At 44.4% G+C, this 19,317-nt stretch overlaps 1 protein-coding gene across 2 annotated transcripts in view; it reads left to right on the top strand.

Annotated features, from left to right (window-relative positions):
* traf3 (TNF receptor-associated factor 3) overlaps positions 1 to 17,712 on the top strand; it is an 18,937-nt gene extending 1,225 nt beyond the window's left edge. The window contains exons 2-15 of one of the 2 annotated variants that reach the window (XM_080013084.1): positions 5,954 to 6,110; positions 8,263 to 8,443; positions 9,523 to 9,574; positions 9,885 to 9,989; positions 10,339 to 10,503; positions 11,704 to 11,781; positions 12,565 to 12,639; positions 13,829 to 13,921; positions 14,143 to 14,283; positions 14,885 to 14,929; positions 15,489 to 15,666; positions 15,746 to 16,089; positions 16,165 to 16,356; positions 17,264 to 17,712. In XM_080013084.1, the coding sequence (XP_079869210.1) occupies positions 5,957 to 6,110; positions 8,263 to 8,443; positions 9,523 to 9,574; positions 9,885 to 9,989; positions 10,339 to 10,503; positions 11,704 to 11,781; positions 12,565 to 12,639; positions 13,829 to 13,921; positions 14,143 to 14,283; positions 14,885 to 14,929; positions 15,489 to 15,666; positions 15,746 to 16,089; positions 16,165 to 16,356; positions 17,264 to 17,299 (1,839 nt within the window). In that variant the 5' untranslated portion in view covers positions 5,954 to 5,956 and the 3' untranslated portion in view covers positions 17,300 to 17,712. The remainder of the gene's footprint in view (positions 1 to 5,953; positions 6,111 to 8,262; positions 8,444 to 9,522; positions 9,575 to 9,884; positions 9,990 to 10,338; positions 10,504 to 11,703; positions 11,782 to 12,564; positions 12,640 to 13,828; positions 13,922 to 14,142; positions 14,284 to 14,884; positions 14,930 to 15,488; positions 15,667 to 15,745; positions 16,090 to 16,164; positions 16,357 to 17,263) is intronic. The other variant, XM_080013085.1, reaches the window with a different exon arrangement.
* The last annotated feature ends 1,605 nt before the right edge of the window (positions 17,713 to 19,317 follow it).

Below are 19,317 nucleotides of genomic sequence, written 5' to 3'. Positions count from 1 at the left end.
CTCTGTCTCTCTGTCTGTCTGTCTGTCTGTCTGTCTCTGTTAGGACTGGGCCGGTCATGATATCTTTGCTGCTAATCGATAGTCGTCCGATGATCAAATCATCTGCATTATCGTCTGGTCTGGGGGGGAGTCTTTCCAACTTAGGACGGTTTAGTTTAATCAAATCAAATGAAACAGTCTTTGTTGACGTTGTCACATATAAAATATGAAACAGTCTTTGAAGTTCTCACATATTAAATTGAAACAGTCTTTGTTAATGTTCTCATATAATAAAATAAATATGAAACAGTCTTTGTTGACGTTCTCACATATTAAATTGAAACAGTCTTTGTTAATGTTCTCATATAATAAAATAAATATGAAACAGTCTTTGATGTTCTCACATATCAAATATGAAACAGTCTTTGTTGACGTTCTCACATTAAATATGAAACAGTCTTTGTTGACATTCTCACATTTCAAATATGGAACAGTCTTTGTTGACATTCTCACATACTAAATATGAAAGTCTTTGTTAACATTCTCATATATCATACTTTGCATATATGTATGAAAGTATGTATATGTATGTGACGAATAAACCTCTTGAATCTTGAATATCATATATGAAACAGTCTTTGTTAACATTCTCATATATTAAATATGAAACAGTCTTTGTTGACATTCTCACATATCAAATATGAAACAGTCTTTGTTGACGTTGTCACATATTAAATATGAAACAGTCTTTGTTGACGTTCTCACATATTAAATATGAAACAGTCTTTGTTGACGTTGTCACATATTAAATATGAAACAGTCTTTGTTGACGTTCTCACATATTAAATATGAAACAGTCTTTGTTGACGTTCTCACATATTAAATATGAAACAGTCTTTGTTGACATTCTCACATATCAAATATGAAACAGTCTTTGTTGACGTTGTCACATATTAAATATGAAACAGTCTTTGTTGACGTTCTCACATATTAAATATGAAACAGTCTTTGTTGACGTTCTCACATATTAAATATGAAAAAGTCTTTGACGTTCTCACATATTAAATATGAAACAGTCTTTGACGTTCTCACATATTAAATATGAAACAGTCTTTGTTGACGTTCTCACATATTAAATATGAAACAGTCTTTGACGTTCTCACATATTAAATATGAAAAAGTCTTTGACGTTCTCACATATTAAATATGAAAAAGTCTTTGTTGATGTTGTCACATATTAAATATGAAACAGTCTTTGTTGACGTTCTCACATTTAATATGAAAGTCAGTTTGGATGCTCTATTCTTTTTAAAATTCAAACATATTCACGGTCGGTGACCGTCCATGACAGTCATTTGCACGAATATGAAATGGGGTTATGTCTGTTACTCTGTCTACTGCTCTGTCTGTGTGTTACGATGTCTGTCTCTCTAACTGTCTGTTGCTCTGTCTGTCTGTTACTCCGTCTACTGCTCCATCTGTCTGTTACTCAATCTGTCTATCATTATGTCTGTCTGTTACTGTCTTTCTGTCTGTAACTGGCTGTCTCTTTGTTACTCTATCTGTCTGTTATTCGGTTACTCTGCCTGTCACAATGTCTGCCTCTGTTCCTCTCTCTGTTACTCCGATACTCTGCCTGTCTGTTACTCTGTCTGTCTGTTACTCTATCTCTCTGTTACTCTGTCTGTCTGTTACTCTATTTCTCTGTTACTCTGTCTCTGTTACTCCGATACTCTACCTGTCTGTTACTCTATCTCTCTGTTACTCTGTCTGTCTGTTATTCTGTCTGTCCCTCTGTTACTCTGTCTCTCTGTTACTGTGTCTCTCTCTGTTACTCTCTCTGTAACTCTGTCTGCTGCTCTGTCTGTCTCTTACTCTGTCTGTATCTCTGTTACTCTGTCTCTCTGTTACTGTCTCTCTGTTACTCTGTCTCTCTGTTACTCTGCCTGTCTGTTACTGTCTCTCTGTTACTCTGCCTGTCTGTTACTCTGTCTCTGTTACTCTGCCTGTCTGTTACTGACTCTGTTACTCTGTCTCTCTGTTACTGTCTGCTGCTCAGCTGTCTGTTACTCTGTCTGATCTCTATTACTCTGTATCTCTGTTACTCCATCTGTTACTGTCTGTATCTCTGTTACTCGGTCTGTTACTCTCCTACTCTCTCACTGTCCGTTATTTCCTCTGTACTCTGTCTGTCTGTTACTGTCTGTTACTCTGTCTGCCTATCTGTCTCTCTCTCTGTGTCTTTTACTCTGTATGCTGCTCTGTCTCTTACTGTGTTTGTTACTCTCTGTTTCTCTGTCTGTTACTCTTGTCTGTTAATGTCTCTCTATTATCTTGTCTCTATGTTCACTTTATCGCTCTGTCACTGTTTGTTACTCTGTCTGTTACCCTGTCCGTCTCTCTTACTCTGCTTGTCTGTCATTCTGCCTGTCTCTTTGTTACTCTGCCTGTCTATCTGCTACTCAGTCTGTCTGTTACTGTCTTCCTACCTGTCTATCTGTTATTCTGCCTGCCTATACTCTGACTCTCTCTTACTCTCCGTTACTCTGTCTTTCTCTCTTACTCCGTCTGTCTCTCTGTTACTTTGTTGCTCTGTCTGACTGTTACCCTGTCTGCTGCTCTGTCTGTCTGTTACTATCTGCCTCTCTGTCACTCTGTCTGTCTCTTTGTTATTCTGTATCTCTGTTACTCTGTCTGTTACTCTCTCTTTGTTACTCTGTCGGTTACTCTGTCTGTTACTCTGTCTGTCTGTTTGTTACTCTGTCTGTTACTCTGTTTGTTATTCTGTCTCTCTCTCTCTGTTACTCTGTTTGTTATTCTGTCATTGTTCGTTATTCGCTCGGTTGTCTGTCTGTTACTCTGTCACTGTGTCGGTCTTTTGTACAGTCTCTCTGTCTGTCTGTCTCTCTCTGTCTGTCTGTTATTCTGTCTGTTGCTCTGCCTCTTACTTTGTTTGTTACTCTGTCAGTCTCTGTTCTCTGTCTGTGTTATTCTGTCTGTTACTCTGTCTCTGTTACTTTGTCTGTTAGTCTGTCTCTCTGTTGCTTTGCTTGTTACTCTGTTTCTCTGTAACTTTATTACTGTCTGTTTCGCTGTCTGTCTCTGTTATTCTGTCTCTCTGTCTGCTACTCAGTCTGCCTGTTACTCTGTCTGTCTGCCTGTCTGGTATTCTGCCTGCTTGTCTATATCCCTCTGTTACTGCATTGCTCTGTCTGTCCGTTACCCTGTCTGCTGCTCTGTCTGTTATTCTGAGGGTTACTCTGTCTGTTACTATGTCTGTCTGTTTGTCTGTCTGTTGCTATGTCCATCTCTTTGTTACTCTGTGTGACTGTTACTCTGTCTGCATGTTACTGTCTGTTACTCTCTGTTACTCTTGTCTGTCTATCTGTTACCCTGTCTGTTAATGCTGTCTGTTACTCTGTCTGTCTCTTTGTTACTCTATCAGTCACTGTCTGTCTGTTACTCTGTCTGTCTCTTTGTTACTCTCTCTCTCTGACTGTCCAGACCAGTGGTTGGCTCTACTGGGTCCTTCTTCTGGTCCTGGTCCAGGTCTAGGTTGTTGTTCTGGTCCTTGTCCTGGTCCAGGTCTAGGTTGTTGTCCTGGTCCTGGTCCTGGTCCTAGTCCTGGCGGTCTGAGCTCAGCAGGTTCTCTGTACACCGCTCGCAGCTACAGCGCTCTGGCTCAGTGGAGTCTGGCTCAGATGGAGATAGTAGGTGGACGCTCTCCGTATTTAAAGCATCAACCAACCAGCGCAACGCAGCTCAATACAGGATCAATTCAGAACGTGACGTTTCCTTCACCTGTACAGAGCAAGAGTTACTGCTGGACCAATATTTAAACAGTATCTAAATACATGATTACTGAAACGGGCAATGTTGCATATATTAAAGACAAAAGCATTCTGGCAAAGCCACAAACCTGTCATTTATAGTGTTGCAATGGTTGCCTTTCCACTTAAAGTGATCGAAAGAGTTTAAATTACGATTTGGAAGTTAAATTGCAAAATTATCTGCACCTTCCATTCATACTAAATTAAAATACATTGTTTGAAATATAATAAACTGACACGAAGGCTCCACCAGCTTGCAATTTAAAACTGTTTTTGTGTGTCCAGTCCCACGAATATCACAGCCCATAATATAAAATAATATCAATATACAGGATATAAAATATGGAGGCACCTACTATGTATTGCTGGAGAAAATAAGATCCGAACAGAGAAATCCCAATAAGATCCTAACCCTAACAATCCCAGATCTTTTCTAACAGGATGGAGGTAAAACAGGATGAATGTAAACCGAGTAGAACCAGGTTTCTCTGATTCATTTCTTGCACTGCACCATAACTTTATGCATTCTATGTATTCTATTAGTTTTACTTTATGCATGCTGTGTCCTTTCATAATGTGTTTCTTTTGCACTTTGTCTTCACGCTTTTTATGTTATATGTAAAGCACCTTGCATTGCCTTGTTGTTGAATATTATCAAAATGTGCTTTATGAATAAACTGGCCTTGCCAACACATTAGAAAGCATCAATTACCCGCAATTAAATTAAACACTTGTTTGATGTGTCTCACACTCTGGTGTCCAGGAATATAATGAATGCATTTAGAATATAATAAATGCATTTAGGATATTATAAATACATCTCAAACATGATAAAAAGTGTAATCCAATGCCTTTGCGCCATGATTCAGGGCTTCATAAGGCTGCACGTTCCATGTTTAGTGGGCTTTGACGGGTGATTCTATTCCTTCATAAAGAGGTTATTCTGGGACTCTAAACGGGTTTATTTTACAGAGACACAGCTCCTTCGTCAACCAGCCAGTCACTTACGTTCGCGTAAATAAGAAATGACTGTGTATATATAGAAAATGTACAATATATATACATTTAAAAATATGTACCATATTTCCTCAAATAGTGACCGGGACCTCTATTTACCTGACCTGCAGGGGGTACCACGCTTTTATTGAAAGCAGGCTTATATTAGATGCAGGATTTTATATCTAATTCCCTCTGTTTCATAAGTATATTTGATCATATTTGAGTATGGATTTTAAATCAAACTTCCATCTGGGTGCCATGCCATGCAAACACATGTATGGTGGAAAAAGGGAGAGCTAGTCGCTACCCCAAAAGTCACACTTGTGGTGGGAGCTGACGGGGGAATAACGTTTTCCAAGTTTGTCTTGAACACACCACTTCCTGCTTGGAGAGCGAGAGCGCTCAGGGTGGGGCATTTCCCCCAAGAAACCATCCGCTACCGGCAGTAGGAAATGGAGTAAATTAAATAGATCTACAATAAAAACACACTGTTTTTATTTGCTTTGTTTGGAAGCGGAGCTCCCCACTGGAACAGCACCACAGCTCCAAACAGTTTTCCCCCCGGTCTGTATTTGAGGCAGGCTTTTATTTGTTTATGTTGACCACGCCGCCACACTTATTAGAGGTCGGGTTTTTATTTGAGGAAATACGGTATTCTAATATATACGTATATTTCTGATTTATGCACACAGAGTTGGCTGGGAAAACAGGCATGTTGGCATTTTCAATGAGGAAGAAGCAACAATCACATGTATTCTGACAGTGTCTCCGTGTCTCCTATTTTTGACGCTGAACTGACACTAGCCTTCTCCCAATCAGGCTAGTTACCATGGTAACCAGGCGAGCTCAAAGGCGTAAGTTGCCGTGGTAACCTAGCCGCCATCTTTTCTAGCAGGATCTTATCTCCTCTTCTAGCGGAAGTTAGTCGGGCTCGCGGGATTTAACCTGGTCCTGCTCCAAGTCTTACTCTGATTTCATTATTCAGCATGTGATAAAGAGATTCTCCTCCTCCTCCTCTCCTCTTCTCCTTTCTTCTCTCCTCCTCCTCTTCCTTCTCCTACTCTGCTTCTTCTTCTCCTCTCCTCCCTCACCTCTCCCCTTCACCTCTCCACCTTCTCCTCCTCCTCCTCCTCCTCCTCCTCCAGGTCATGTCAGCAGGGAGGTGTAATGAGGGGAGAGAGTTACAGATTCCCCTCCAGGCGGTGGCTCCCTCACTGGCTCCGCCCCTTTCTCTGGTTCCACCAATCGCATCGCAGCGTCCAGGGAGCCAGTGGCCTCCCAGCGAGCACAGTGCTTCTCAAGGTAAACTGTCTGTCTGCCCGTCACTCTGTCTGTCTGTGGGTTAGAGGGTGTAGAGGGTGAGGGGGAGGAGTCCAGGTTCGGGGGGGGAGGGGATCTGGAGGAAAGCCTTCATTATATTAAATGTGTTATTCTGTTGTTGTTGTTATCATATCATTATTACTATTATTTAAATATGTTATGTTGTTGTTATCATATCATTACTATTATTTTAAAATGTTATGTGTTTTCAAGATTCAAGATTCAAGATTTTTATTTGTCACATACATATACATACTTCCATACATATATGCAGTGAAATGTAATGCAACCCACCCGGTGATAGCACACAATAAGTCCTAGGAAAAAGTACAAAAATAAAATAAAATAAAAAGTAGAAAATTCCTTTCTAATAGACCGACTAACTGACTCCTAAAACGTAATACAGTAAGTGGAATACTTATAGAATAAGATAAAAAATATATAGAATAAAATACAATAAAAAATAAATTGAAATAAAATGGAATAGGTTGAAGGAATATGCCTATGTATATACAGATATGTGCATTTAAAGTGGCATGTGAATTAAAGTGGCATGTGAATGTGAATAGTGTGAGGTAGTGTTTGGGATAATACAGCACAGTATACAACAGTACGGCGCAGCAATACGGCATCACGAACAACCCTGAACAGTGATACAGTATGCGGTACAGTATGCTACATACAGTACAGTAGGTAGTGGAGCCTAGTGCATGGCTCAGTTAGGACCCCTGGTGAGGTCAGCGTTGACAGTTCTGATGGCTTGAGGGAAGAAACTCCGTCTCAGTCTCTCTGTTCTCGCTGCGTGACTGCGGAGGCGCTTGCCTGACCGCAGCAGCTGAAACAGTCCGTTGTTGGGGTGATGAGGATCCTTCATGATCCTACGGGCTCTGCTACTACACCTCCTGGTGTATAACTCCTGCAAGGGGGGGAGGGTAGTTCCAGTGGTACGTTCAGCTGAACGCACCACCCTCTGCAGGGCCCGCCTGTCCTGGGCAGTACAGTTCCCAAACCAGGCAGTGATGTTGCCTGTCAGGATGCTCTCCACTGCTCCAGAGTAGAAGGACTTGAGGATCCTCACCGAGACCCGGAATTTCCTCAGCTGCCTGAGGTGGTAGAGACGCTGCCTCGCCTTTCTCACCAGAGTGTCTGTATGAACAGTCCATGTTAAGTCTCATAACTTAAAATGTCATAACTATTATTTTAAAATGTTATGTGTTTTTATCATATTATTATAACTGTTGTTTTAATATGGATGTTGTTATCATATCATTATTACTATTATTTTAAAATATGATGTTGTTTTTATCATATCATTAGTATTATTTTAAAATGTTATGTGTTTTTATCATATCATTACTATTATTTTAAAATATTATGTTGTTTTTATCATATCATTAGTATTATTTTAAAATGTTATGTGTTTTTATCATATCATTACTATTATTTTAAAATATTATGTTGTTTTATCATATCATTACTATTATTTTAAAATGTTATGTGTTTTTATCATATCATTACTATTATTTTAAAATGTTATGTGTTTTTATCATAACTATTTTAAAATGTTATGTTGTTTTTATCATATCATTACTATTATTTGAAAATATTATGTTGTTTTTATCATATCATTAGTATTATTTTAAAATGTTATGTGTTTTTATCATATCATTACTATTATTTTAAAATATTATGTTGTTTTTATCATATCATTACTATTATTTTAAAATGTTATGTGTTTTTATCATATAACTATTTTAAAATGTTATGTTGTTTTTAACATATCATTACTATTATTTTAAAATATTATGTTGTTTTTATCATATCATTACTATTATTTTAAAATGTTATGTGTTTTTATCATATAACTATTTTAAAATGTTTTGTTGTTTTTAACATATCATTACTATTATTTTAAAATGTTATGTGTTTTTATCATATCATTACTATTATTTGAAAATATTATGTTGTTTTTATCATATCATTAGTATTATTTTAAAATGTTATGTGTTTTTATCATATCATTACTATTATTTTAAAATGTTGTGTGTTTTTATCATATAACTATTTTAAAATGTTATGTTGTTTCTATCATATCATTATTGCTGTTGTTTTAAGATGTGATGTTGTTGTGCAGCCCCTGGCCACCAGGGGGCGCCACCCGGCCTCCTTCCGCTGCGGGGGGGCTTCAGGGAGCAGTTTGTGGAGCCTCCGGAGGCGAAGTACTGCTGTGAACTGTGCAGCCTGGTGCTCTGTCGCCCCCGACAGACGGAGTGTGGTCATCGCTTCTGTGAGAGCTGCATCAGCGAGCTGCTCAGGTACCACCACACTGAGTGTGTGTGTGTGTGTGTGTGTGTGTGTGTGTGTGTGTGTGTGTGTGTGTGTGTGTGTGTGTGTGTGTGTGTGTGTGTGTGTGTGTGTGTGTGTGTGTGTGTGTGTGTGTGTGTGTGTGGTCAAGTTCAATCACGATTCTGATATGTGTTTTATATATAAATACATATGTGTATGTATAAATATAATGTTTGTGTGTACACTATATATATAGTGTATATATAAAGTACACAAGGTACAGTGCAGTAGTACCTCCTCTGTTCTTTCAGAAAACATCTTTAAATAATTTTTTCATTTATTGGATAAAATGTGATCAGAGATTCCATGTGACCATGTGACCATATTACATTTCACTGCATATATGTATGGAAGTATGTATATGTATGTGAAAAATAAAAATCTTGAATCTTGAACCAACGTGAAGAAGTCAGTCCCCTGGTCCTGGTCCTGGTCGTGGTCGTGGTCCTGGTCCTGGTCGTGGTCGTGGTCTTGCTCTAGGTCCTGATCCTGGTCACGGTCCTGGTCCTGGTCCTGGTCCTGGTCGTGGTCCTGGTCGTGGTCCTGGTCCTGGTCGTGGTCCTGGCCGTGGTCCTGGTCGTGGTCCTGGTCATGGTCGTGGTCTTGCTCTAGGTCCTGATCCTGGTCAAGGTCCTGGTCCTGGTCCAGATCCTATTCAAGGTCCTGGTCCTGGTACTGGTCCTGGTCCAGGTCCTGGCATGGCTTCTCTACTGGGTCCATCAGGACCAAGACCAGGTCTCTCCAGAGAGAGACAGGTAGAGAGAGAGAGACAGGTAGAGAGAGAGAGACAGGTAGAGAGAGAGAGAGACAGGTAGAATGTTTTTAAGTCAGAGAACAGGAAACTTAGACATTGGACACAACATTTTACACTGAAATATCAAAACTGATCCTCCTCTTCCTCCTCCTTCTCCTTTCCTCTTCTCCTCTTCTCCTCCTCCTCCTCCTCATTTCCTCCTCTCCTCTCCTCCTCCACTCTTCCTCTTCTCCTCCTCCTCTCATTCACTCCTCCTCCACTCTTCCTCCTCCTCCACTCTTCCTCCTCCTCCAGTCAGCCTCACCCAGTCTGTCCAGTGGATATGGAGCCTTTATTTAAAGACAAGGTGAGTTCAAACGGGAAACTGACCGAATTAATTTAACTGATCCTTCCTAACTGATCTGTACTAACTGATCCGTACTGACTGATCCGTACTGACTGATCCGTATTAACCTTTCCTTACCGACTGATCCGTACCGACTGATCCGTACTGACTGATCCTTACTAACCTTTCCTTACCGACTGATCCGTACCGACTGATCCGTACTAACTTATCCCTACTGACTGACCTAACTGACTGATCCGTACTGACTGATCCTTACCGGCTGATCCGAACCAGCTGATCCTTACCAACTGATCCTTTCTGACTGATCCAGGTGTTCCGGGATGTCTGCTGCCAGAGGGAAATCCTTGCACTGAAGGTTTTCTGTCGCTGCAAGACGAGCGGCTGCACGGAGCACATGACGCTGCAGCAGATCCCAGTGAGACACACACACACGTAGCAGACGTAGCAGACGTAGCAGACGTAGCGCCCCCTAGAGGCTGCACCCTGTAGCACAGCAGACATGCTCAGTAGAGTCGGCTCCTCTTTGTTCACCTCTGTGCCGGAACCGGGAAGTTCCTTATATGGAGAAATGGAGGCGTTGTTTATGCTAATTAGCACTTCAGAGCACGCACCTGGCAACTTAGAACAGTTGAGATGTGTAACATCAGCACGAGTTTGGAAAGCGACTGCTGCTGACTCCTGCGGATCCATCTGTTGAGCACAAAGTCAGAACGGAGGAGGCTCTGATCCCTCCCTGAGCCTCTGGTTCCTTCTGTCGTCCTCAGGAGCATCTGAACATCTGCCCCTTCTTCGAGGTTCCATGTCCCCTGATCAAGTGTAAACAGAGTCTTCTGAGGAAGGACGTTCCCGAGCACCTGAGCCTGAGCTGCAGCTTCAGGGAGACCACCTGCGAGCACTGCAGGGACAAGATGGCCGCCGGAGAGCTGCAGGTACTGACACAACGGACTACTACTGACACAACGGACTACTACTGACACAACGGACTACTACTGACACAACGGACTACTACTGACGCAACGGACTACTACTGACACAACGGACTACTACTGACACAACGGACTACTACTGACGCAACGGACTACTACTGACACAACGGACTACTACTGACGCAACGGACTACTACTGACACAACGGACTACTACTGACACAACGGACTACTACTGACGCAACGGACTACTACTGACGCAACGGACTACTACTGACACAACGGACTACTACTGACGCAACGGACTACTACTGACACAACGGACTACTACTGACACAACGGACTACTACTGACACAACGGACTACTACTGACACAACGGACTACTACTGACGCAACGGACTACTACTGACACAACGGACTACTACTGACACAACGGACTACTACTGACACAACGGACTACTACTGACACAACGGACTACTACTGACGCAACGGACTACTACTGACACAACGGACTACTACTGACGCAACGGACTACTACTAACGCAACAGACTACTACTGACACACAGACTACTACTTACACTACAGACTACTACTGAAGCAACAGACTACTACTGACGCAACAGACTACTACTGACACACAGACTACTACTTACACTACAGACTACTACTGACGCTACAGAATACAACTGATGCAACCGACTACTACTGACGCTACAGACTACTACTGACGCTACAGAATACAACTGACGCTACAGACTACTACTGATGCAACCGACTACTACTGACATTTTAGACTACTACTGAAGCAACAGACTACTACGGACACAACCGACTAGTACTGACGCTACCAACTACTACTGACGCAACAGCCTACTACTTACACTACAGACTACTACTGACGCAACAGACTACTACGGACACAACCGACTACTACTGACGCAACAGACTAGTACTGACGCTACTGCCTACTACTTACACTACAGACTACTACTGACGCAACAGACTACTGCTGACGTTACAGACTACTACTGACACCAAAAACAAGGTGGCCGTCAGTGAACTGCAGGTACCAATGGTACAGACAGGATAGCCGTCACTGTATTTGTATACTTTATTGATCCAATAATAACTATGACAGCAACATATACGATGTCATAAGAGACGGAGATAACTCAACATGGCCGCTTGTCTGATGTTTCAGAAACACAAAGAGACCGTGTGTCCAGCACTTCCTGTCCGCTGCCCCAACCACTGCTCCCAGTCGCTGCAGAGGAGTGAGGTGAGTTGTCATGATAACCAGGTAGACTGGATGGACTTTCTTTCAAAGGCGAGGCTACGTCCTGTCTCCTTAGCAAAGCGACTTCCTGGCTCCTTGGTACCTGCTTCCTTATCAGCGTCCTGTTTTGTCAGGTTACATGAATCTAGACAAGCTAGCATCCATTTTTCCTATCTAGGATGCACCCTTTCTTCCTTCCTATGACACACCCTTCGGCCTAGGATGCACCCTTTCTTCCTTCCTAGGATGCAGGCGTTCTTCCTAGGACTCACCCTTGCTTCATTCCTAGGACTCACCCTTGCTTCATTCCTAGGACTCACCCTTGCTTCATTCCTAGGATGCACCCTTTCTTTCTTCCCAGAATGCACCCCTGCTTCATTCCTAGGACACACCCTTTCTTCCTTCCTAGGATACACCCTTGCTTTATTCCTAAGATGCACACTTGCTTTATTCCTAGGACACACTTTTGCTTTATTCCAAGGACAAACTCTTGCTTTATACCTAGATGCACCCTTACTTTACTTGAACTTGAACTTGAACTTGAATTTTATTTCTCGGACGCAGTCTCGCTTTATTCTTTGGATGCACCCTTGCTTTATTTTTTTGACACACTCTTGCTTTATTCCTCGGAATGTGTGTCTTTATTGTGGCTTTAGTGTGGCTTTATTAATTATTCTCTCACCATTAGATATTTCAACTTTATTTTCTTTGTTTAATGAATAAAACTTTGATTATGAAGTGATTTTTTTAATATTGTTGTATCCAATGAGTGTGTCCTGTGTCCAGCTGTCCAGCCACCTGCAGAACTGTCCCAAAGCCCAGAGCGTGTGTCCCTTCCAGCGCCACGGCTGTCCCTTCCAGGTGAGCTCCAGGATAGAATAATACTGTGAAGGTACTGCAGGTGGCCAGTCAAACGTGTTAAAATGTTTAATTTGTAATTAAGTTTGAAATTACCATAAGTATTTATGATTAAATATTTACATTTAAAAAAGTAATCAGAACTCATAAACACAAGCCATGCTTTATTTACATGGTTAAATTACATATTATTTTCCATTTATCCGACCTATTTTTGATGCGGATCGTATCTTATATCTCGTCATTGATTGTGATTAAAGGTTTGGGTCGGCCGCACAAAATTTTCAGATTTCAAATTGGGCGGCAGTATTCTTAAGTTTGGGAATGGCTGCTCTAGAATACTCTCAGTAATATAATTCTAGAATGATAGAATAATATTAGTAGAATAATATTATTCTAGAGTATTATTTAATACCTCGTCAATCTAGCCATCCCTTTTCATGCCACTTATCTGGGTCGGGGTCGCGGAGGCGAGGTCACCTCACCTGGCTCCTCTCGATGCGGAGGAGCAGCGCTTCCACTCTGGGGTTATCCCGGATCGCCGAGCTGCTCACCCGGTCTCTAAGGCGGAGCTCAGCCACTCTGCGGAGATCCCGAGATACCTCAACTCCTCCGCTTGGGTCAGCTGCTCTCTCCCCACCCAGAGGGGATGAACCACCTTTTTCAGGGAGAGAACCACGCCCCCGGTTTTAGAGATACTGACTCTCATCCTCACCGCGTCACACTCAGCCGCAAGTCATTCTAGTGAGTGTTGCAGATCAGTGTGATGAGGCAGAGGACGACCTAAACCCCCCAAACTGGATGTACTCCGCCCTCCGCTACACCTTGATATCCTGTCCATGGAAATCTAAAACTACATTACTGTAGTAGTATTGTGTAGTGCTGTACTAGCACTGACAATATTGTATAGTACTGTACAGTAGTAGTACCGACAGTATTGTGTAGTGCTGTTGTAGTACTGACAGTATTGTGTAGTATTGTACAAGCACTGACAGTATTGTGTAGTACTGTAGTAGTACTGACAGTATTGTGTAGTACTGTACTAGCGAAGACAGTATTGTGTAGTACTGTACAGTCGTAGTACTGACAGTATTGTGTAGTACTGACAGTATTGTGTAGTACTGTACAGTAGTAATGCTGACAGTATTGTGTAGTACTGTACAGTAGTAGTACTGACAGTACTGTGTTGCAGGGCTCCAAGCGCGACCTGAAGGAACATGAGTCGAGTTTCGCGGCCGAGCACCTGAATCTGATGGCGGCCAAGACAGCAACGCTGGAGACCAAGGTCGGTGCACAGGAAGTGGTGTCCACAGGAAGTGGTGTCCACAGGAAGTGGTGTCCACAGGAAGTGGTGTCCACAGGAATTGGTGTCTACAGTGTGTGTGTGTGTGTGTGTGTGTGTGTGTGTGTGTGTGTGTGTGTGTGTGTGTGTGTGTGTGTGTGTGTGTGTGTGTGTGTGTGTGTGTGTGTGTGTGTGTGTGTGTGTGTGTGTGTGTGTGTGTGCAGGTGCAGGATGTGCACGTGGGCCTGGATGAGCGCTGGAAGCTGCTTCCTGCTCTCAGCCTTAGACTGACGGAGCTTCAGACCCAGAACCAGGAGAACCAGGAGAGGAACCGGCAGCTTGAGAGCCGGGTCAGCACCATGCAGGTACCACACAGAGTACTACACAGAGTACTACACAGAGTACTACACAGAGTACTACACAGAGTACTACATACTACACACATAGCTGCAGATCCAGCATCCAGGTGTGCTCGGAAGCCATTCAACCGTTCTGCCACTAGGGGGCAGCGTGAGGTTTGGTACTGGTTTGGTACAGCGTGAGGTTTGGTACTAAACCCGTACTGGGTTTGATTCCCACCTGGGGCGCTGTTGGCACCGTGCTCCGGTGGGTTATCTCCCAAACAGGAGCCTTTCTGTGTGGAGTTTGCATGTTCTCCCCGTGCTCACATGGGGTTTCCTCCACCTCACGTCAGTAAGGACCCCCACCAAAAACATGCACCCATCATCGTCTGACCAGCGATGGACTCTTATCACCTGGTCCCCGGGCGCGTCCACGTACGCTGCCCACTGCTCCTGGCTGTGCCCCCGGAGGAAGGACAAGCCAGGATGGGTCAAAAGCAGAGAATCCATTTCACCGGCCACCATCAAAGCATGTGCATGTGTGTGTGTGTGTGTGTGTGCAAGCATGTGTTGTAGTGTGGTGTGTTGTGTGATGAATAAAGACTGTTTCTAAATGTGTGAACAGAATTTGAGGCAATTGCAGTTCCATGGAGGACCTGTAGGGGTCCAGGTCAGTATAGGTTCAGTGGTCTGAGCAACGGGTGTGTAGTATTTACACACTGAATACTACACACAGTACACACCAGGACCATCTACAATATTCTATTTAATGTGTCCAGTGTTTTATGTGCTAGTATTTTACGTTGTATATACTGTATATAATGTGTGTATTTATTGTGTAAATATAATGTGTATATACTGTTTATAATGTGTATATACTGTATATAATGTGTATACACTCTATATAATGTGTATACACTGTGTATAATGTGTATTTATTGTGTGTATATATGTGTCTACACTGTGTATTTACTGTGTATATATAATGTGTATACACTGTATTATGTGTATATATAGTATAATGTGTATGTACTGTATATAATGTGAATATATAATGTGTATACACTGTGTATAATGTGTATACACTGTGTATAATGTGTATACACTGTGTATAATGTGTATATATAATGTGTAAATGTGTGTATATTGTATTGACATTTCACTGCATATATGTATGGAAGTGTGTATATGTATGTGACGAATAAACCTCTTGAATCTATAATGTGTAGAAGCTGATGAGCTCCCAGTCAGAGAAGCTCCTGGAGCTGGAGCTGGAGCTGCGCTCGCTGCGCCTCCTGAGGGATGAGGTGGAGAACCTGAGAGGAAGCGTGGAGAACGTCAGGAGCCGCCTGGCGCTGCTGGAGGGGACAGGGAGGGGCGGAGCCAGTCAGGCCCAGCACACCCTGAGTGGGTAGAGACTGTAACTGTCTGGTCCACGGGTCCAGCAGGAAGCAGCCTCGCAGCTCAACTTGTTGTGTGTCCGCAGCGTCTCTGGAGACCCAGCTGGGCCGGCAGGACGACATGCTGAGCGTGCACGAGGTGCGTCTGGCGGACATGGACCTGCGCTTCCAGGTGCTGGAGACGGCCAGCTTCAACGGGACGCTGATCTGGAAGATCCGTGACTACAAGCGCAGGAAGCAGGACGCGGTGCACGTCAAGACTTTGTCGCTGTACTCGCAGCCCTTCTACACCGGTTACTTCGGCTACAAGATGTGCGCCCGGGTCTACCTGAACGGGGACGGGATGGGCAAGGGGACGCACCTGTCCCTGTTCTTCGTGGTGATGAGGGGCGAGTACGACGCCCTGCTACCCTGGCCCTTCAAGCAGAAGGTAGTATGCCTGTCTGTCTGCCCGTCTCTGTCGGTCTGTCTGTCTCACTGCCTTCCTGTCCGTCTCCCTGTCCAGGTGACCCTGATGCTGATGGACCAGGGTCCATCCAGGAAGCACCTGGGAGATGCCTTCAAACCGGATCCAAACAGCAGCAGCTTCCGTCGCCCGGTGGCGGAGATGAACATCGCCTCCGGGTGTCCGCTGTTCGTAACGCAGACGGTGCTGGAGAGCGGGACCTACATCAAGGACGACACCATCTTCATCAAGGTGCCATGACACGCCCGTCACCACTAGACACACGACACCCGACATGCCCGCTACCAGATACGCCCGCCAACACTAGACACATGCCACCAGACACGCCCACCACCACCAGACACGCCCACCACCAGACACACCCACCAGCACTAGACACACGCCACCAGACACGCCCACCACCACCAGACACGCCCACCACCAGACACGCCCACCAGCACTAGACACACGCCACCAGACACGCCCACCACCACCAGACACGCCCTTCACCACTAGACACACGACACCCGACATGCCCGCCACCAGACACACCCGCCACCAGACATGCCCACCACCACTTGACACACCACCAGACACGCCTGCCACTAGACACACCCACCACCACTAGACACACCCCTCAGCAGACACGCCCACCTCCAGCAGACACACCCACCACCACTAGACACACCCCTCAGCAGACACGCCCACCTCCAGCAGACACGCCCACCACCACTAGACACACACCACCAGACATGCCAACCACCACTAGACACACACCACCAGACATGCCAACCACCAGACACGCCCACCACCACTAGACACACACCACCAGACATGCCAACCACTAGACACGCCCACCACCAGCAGACACACCCACCAGCAGACACACCCACCAGCAGACACGCCCACCAGCAGACACACCCACCAGCAGACACACCCACCAGCAGACACGCCCACCAGCAGACACACCCACCAGCAGACACGCCCACCTCCACTCGACACATGCCATCCAACACGCCCACACCAGACACACCCACCAGCAGACACACCCGCCACCACCACTAGACACACGCTACTCGACACCCCCGCCACCAGACAGTATTACAGAGGTTACCGTGGTAACCTCTGTAATACTTAACTGTTTTCTTTGGGTTGTCAGGTTACTGTGGATACCTCCGACCTCCCTGACCCCTGACCCCTGACCTTTCAGCCGGTTGATTGGCTGCTCCAAGGTCAGCTGGCCTGTTGCTGCAAGAGGTGATGGGAGCCACGGGAGGACAGAAAGACACAAAGTCAGACTGACAGGAATTCGGACAGACGGGTCCAGTCCTGACAGAACCACTCTGGTGTGTGTGTGTGTGTGTGTGTGTGTGTGTGTGTGTGTGTGTGTGTGTGTGTGTGTGTGTGTGAAGGTGGATCATCCTGAAGCAGGAGCTTGTGTGATGCTAAGCTAGAGGCTAACTAGTCATTCATCATCATCATTTATATAAATATTAATGATATATAGAATTCATTAATAATATAATACCTCAACGTGGAAAAGTGTTTTTCTGGTCTCTCAAAGCTTCATATTCAGATATAAAAACAAATAATGATGAAAAACCTGGTGGGGGGAGACGGTTTGGGTGGAGGAGACAGTTCGGGTGGAGGAGGAGGCGGAGGAGGTGAGCTGGGTGTAAAGTGTCATTTTATTTTGCAGAGCACGTTGCTCCGTCAAAACGTGTGATTGAGGAAAACCTCAATAAAAAACAGAGACGATTCTATAACATGATATAATACATAACATCAAATAGCATCTGATATATGACATGGTGTTATATATCATGATATATAACCTGTTATGATGTGCGTACATACAAACTAATTGAACATGTTTACACGTTCTCCTGCTTCCTGTTGATGTTTGACCCTCTCACTTGTGTGTGTGTAAATATGGGATGTTTGTTGTGTTGTCATGGTTACCTTGCATCGAGGGGGGGGGCAACATGGCTGCCATGTGGACGTCCTGGTGTTGTTTACTGATGCTGTGCATCAAGTTGGATTCTTTTGTATTTTCCTCTGTAGTCCCAGTGGAACCAGTTTGGTGTTAAACTCCATTAAAGAGCTTTGAGACGCTGTCGCTTCTTCTCCTTTCTGAGTTCAGTTCCAACAGGAAGTGGTTCTACCAGGAAGTTGTTACTGATCCGGCATAGCCACACCTCCGTGTCAAAATAGTTAGTTAGAAAAGGGCGGAGAATCTGGGCTGTCATCATGCTTCAATCCAGTCAAATTGCGGAGCCTGGAACTCACCTGTGTGTTGTCCTGCTATACTGTTTTTTATGCGCGTTTGGAGCCAAGTGTAGCCCGTCTGGTTGGATTCCACAGAAGAACTACTGTCGCGCAGTGGTGAAAAAGTGAACGGTGCTATGATAGAAAGGTGTAGAACACACAGTGCATGGCAGCTTGCTGCGTATGGGAGTGCTCACAGTGTCCATGCTGACCCCTGTCCACCCCTGAAAGCACCTACAATGGACACCTGAGCGTCACAACTGGACCATGGAGCAATGGAACAAGGTGCCCCATGCCTGACTTCACAACTTCCAGGACTTAAAGGATCTGCTGCTAACATCTTGGTGCCAGATACAACAGGACACCTTCAGAGTCTTGTGGAGGCCATGCCTCGACAGGTCACAGCTGTTTTGGTGCCAGGAGGGGGAGCTACACAATATTAGTGGTTATTAGTGGTGGTTTTAATGTTGTGGCTGATCGGTGTATGTGCAGGGTGTGGCTATGGGGGGCATCTCACATAGCACACTGTGCATGCTGCACTGGAATCTGGTCTCCATTGGTGTGTGTTGGTTGCTTCACGCAGGATCTGCGCCGGGTGGGCTGAGAAGAGAGACAGCAGCATGTGATGCTGTGTTCCATGGAAACCTGAAAAACTGTTCGTGTTGGTAATCCCAAGGTCTGTTTTGGTGCTTTTCCACTTTATGATGCCAGCTCAACTCCAGCAGGAGAACAGATTGCTTTGACTAAACTGAACCCACATCTTCGCATTCACTGTGCGGCCTCTGCAGTTTCCGGTGAGACCCTGCTTTTCCATGAACGTGAATAAGTGCCAGGGGCAGTCACTACACCATGTTGGGGTCTTCGGCACAAGAAAGATTTTCAGCCCCGGTCAGTTCTACATGGCGGTCAGCAGGGTTGGCAGATCAAGCAGGCTTCACGTTCTTG

Source organism: Zeus faber (assembly GCF_960531495.2).
Source record: "Zeus faber genome assembly, chromosome: 13".
Classification (NCBI taxonomy): domain Eukaryota; kingdom Metazoa; phylum Chordata; class Actinopteri; order Zeiformes; family Zeidae; genus Zeus; species Zeus faber.
The sequence above is the reverse complement of the archived record's forward strand: the minus strand, read 5'-3'. Positions and strand labels throughout refer to the sequence as shown.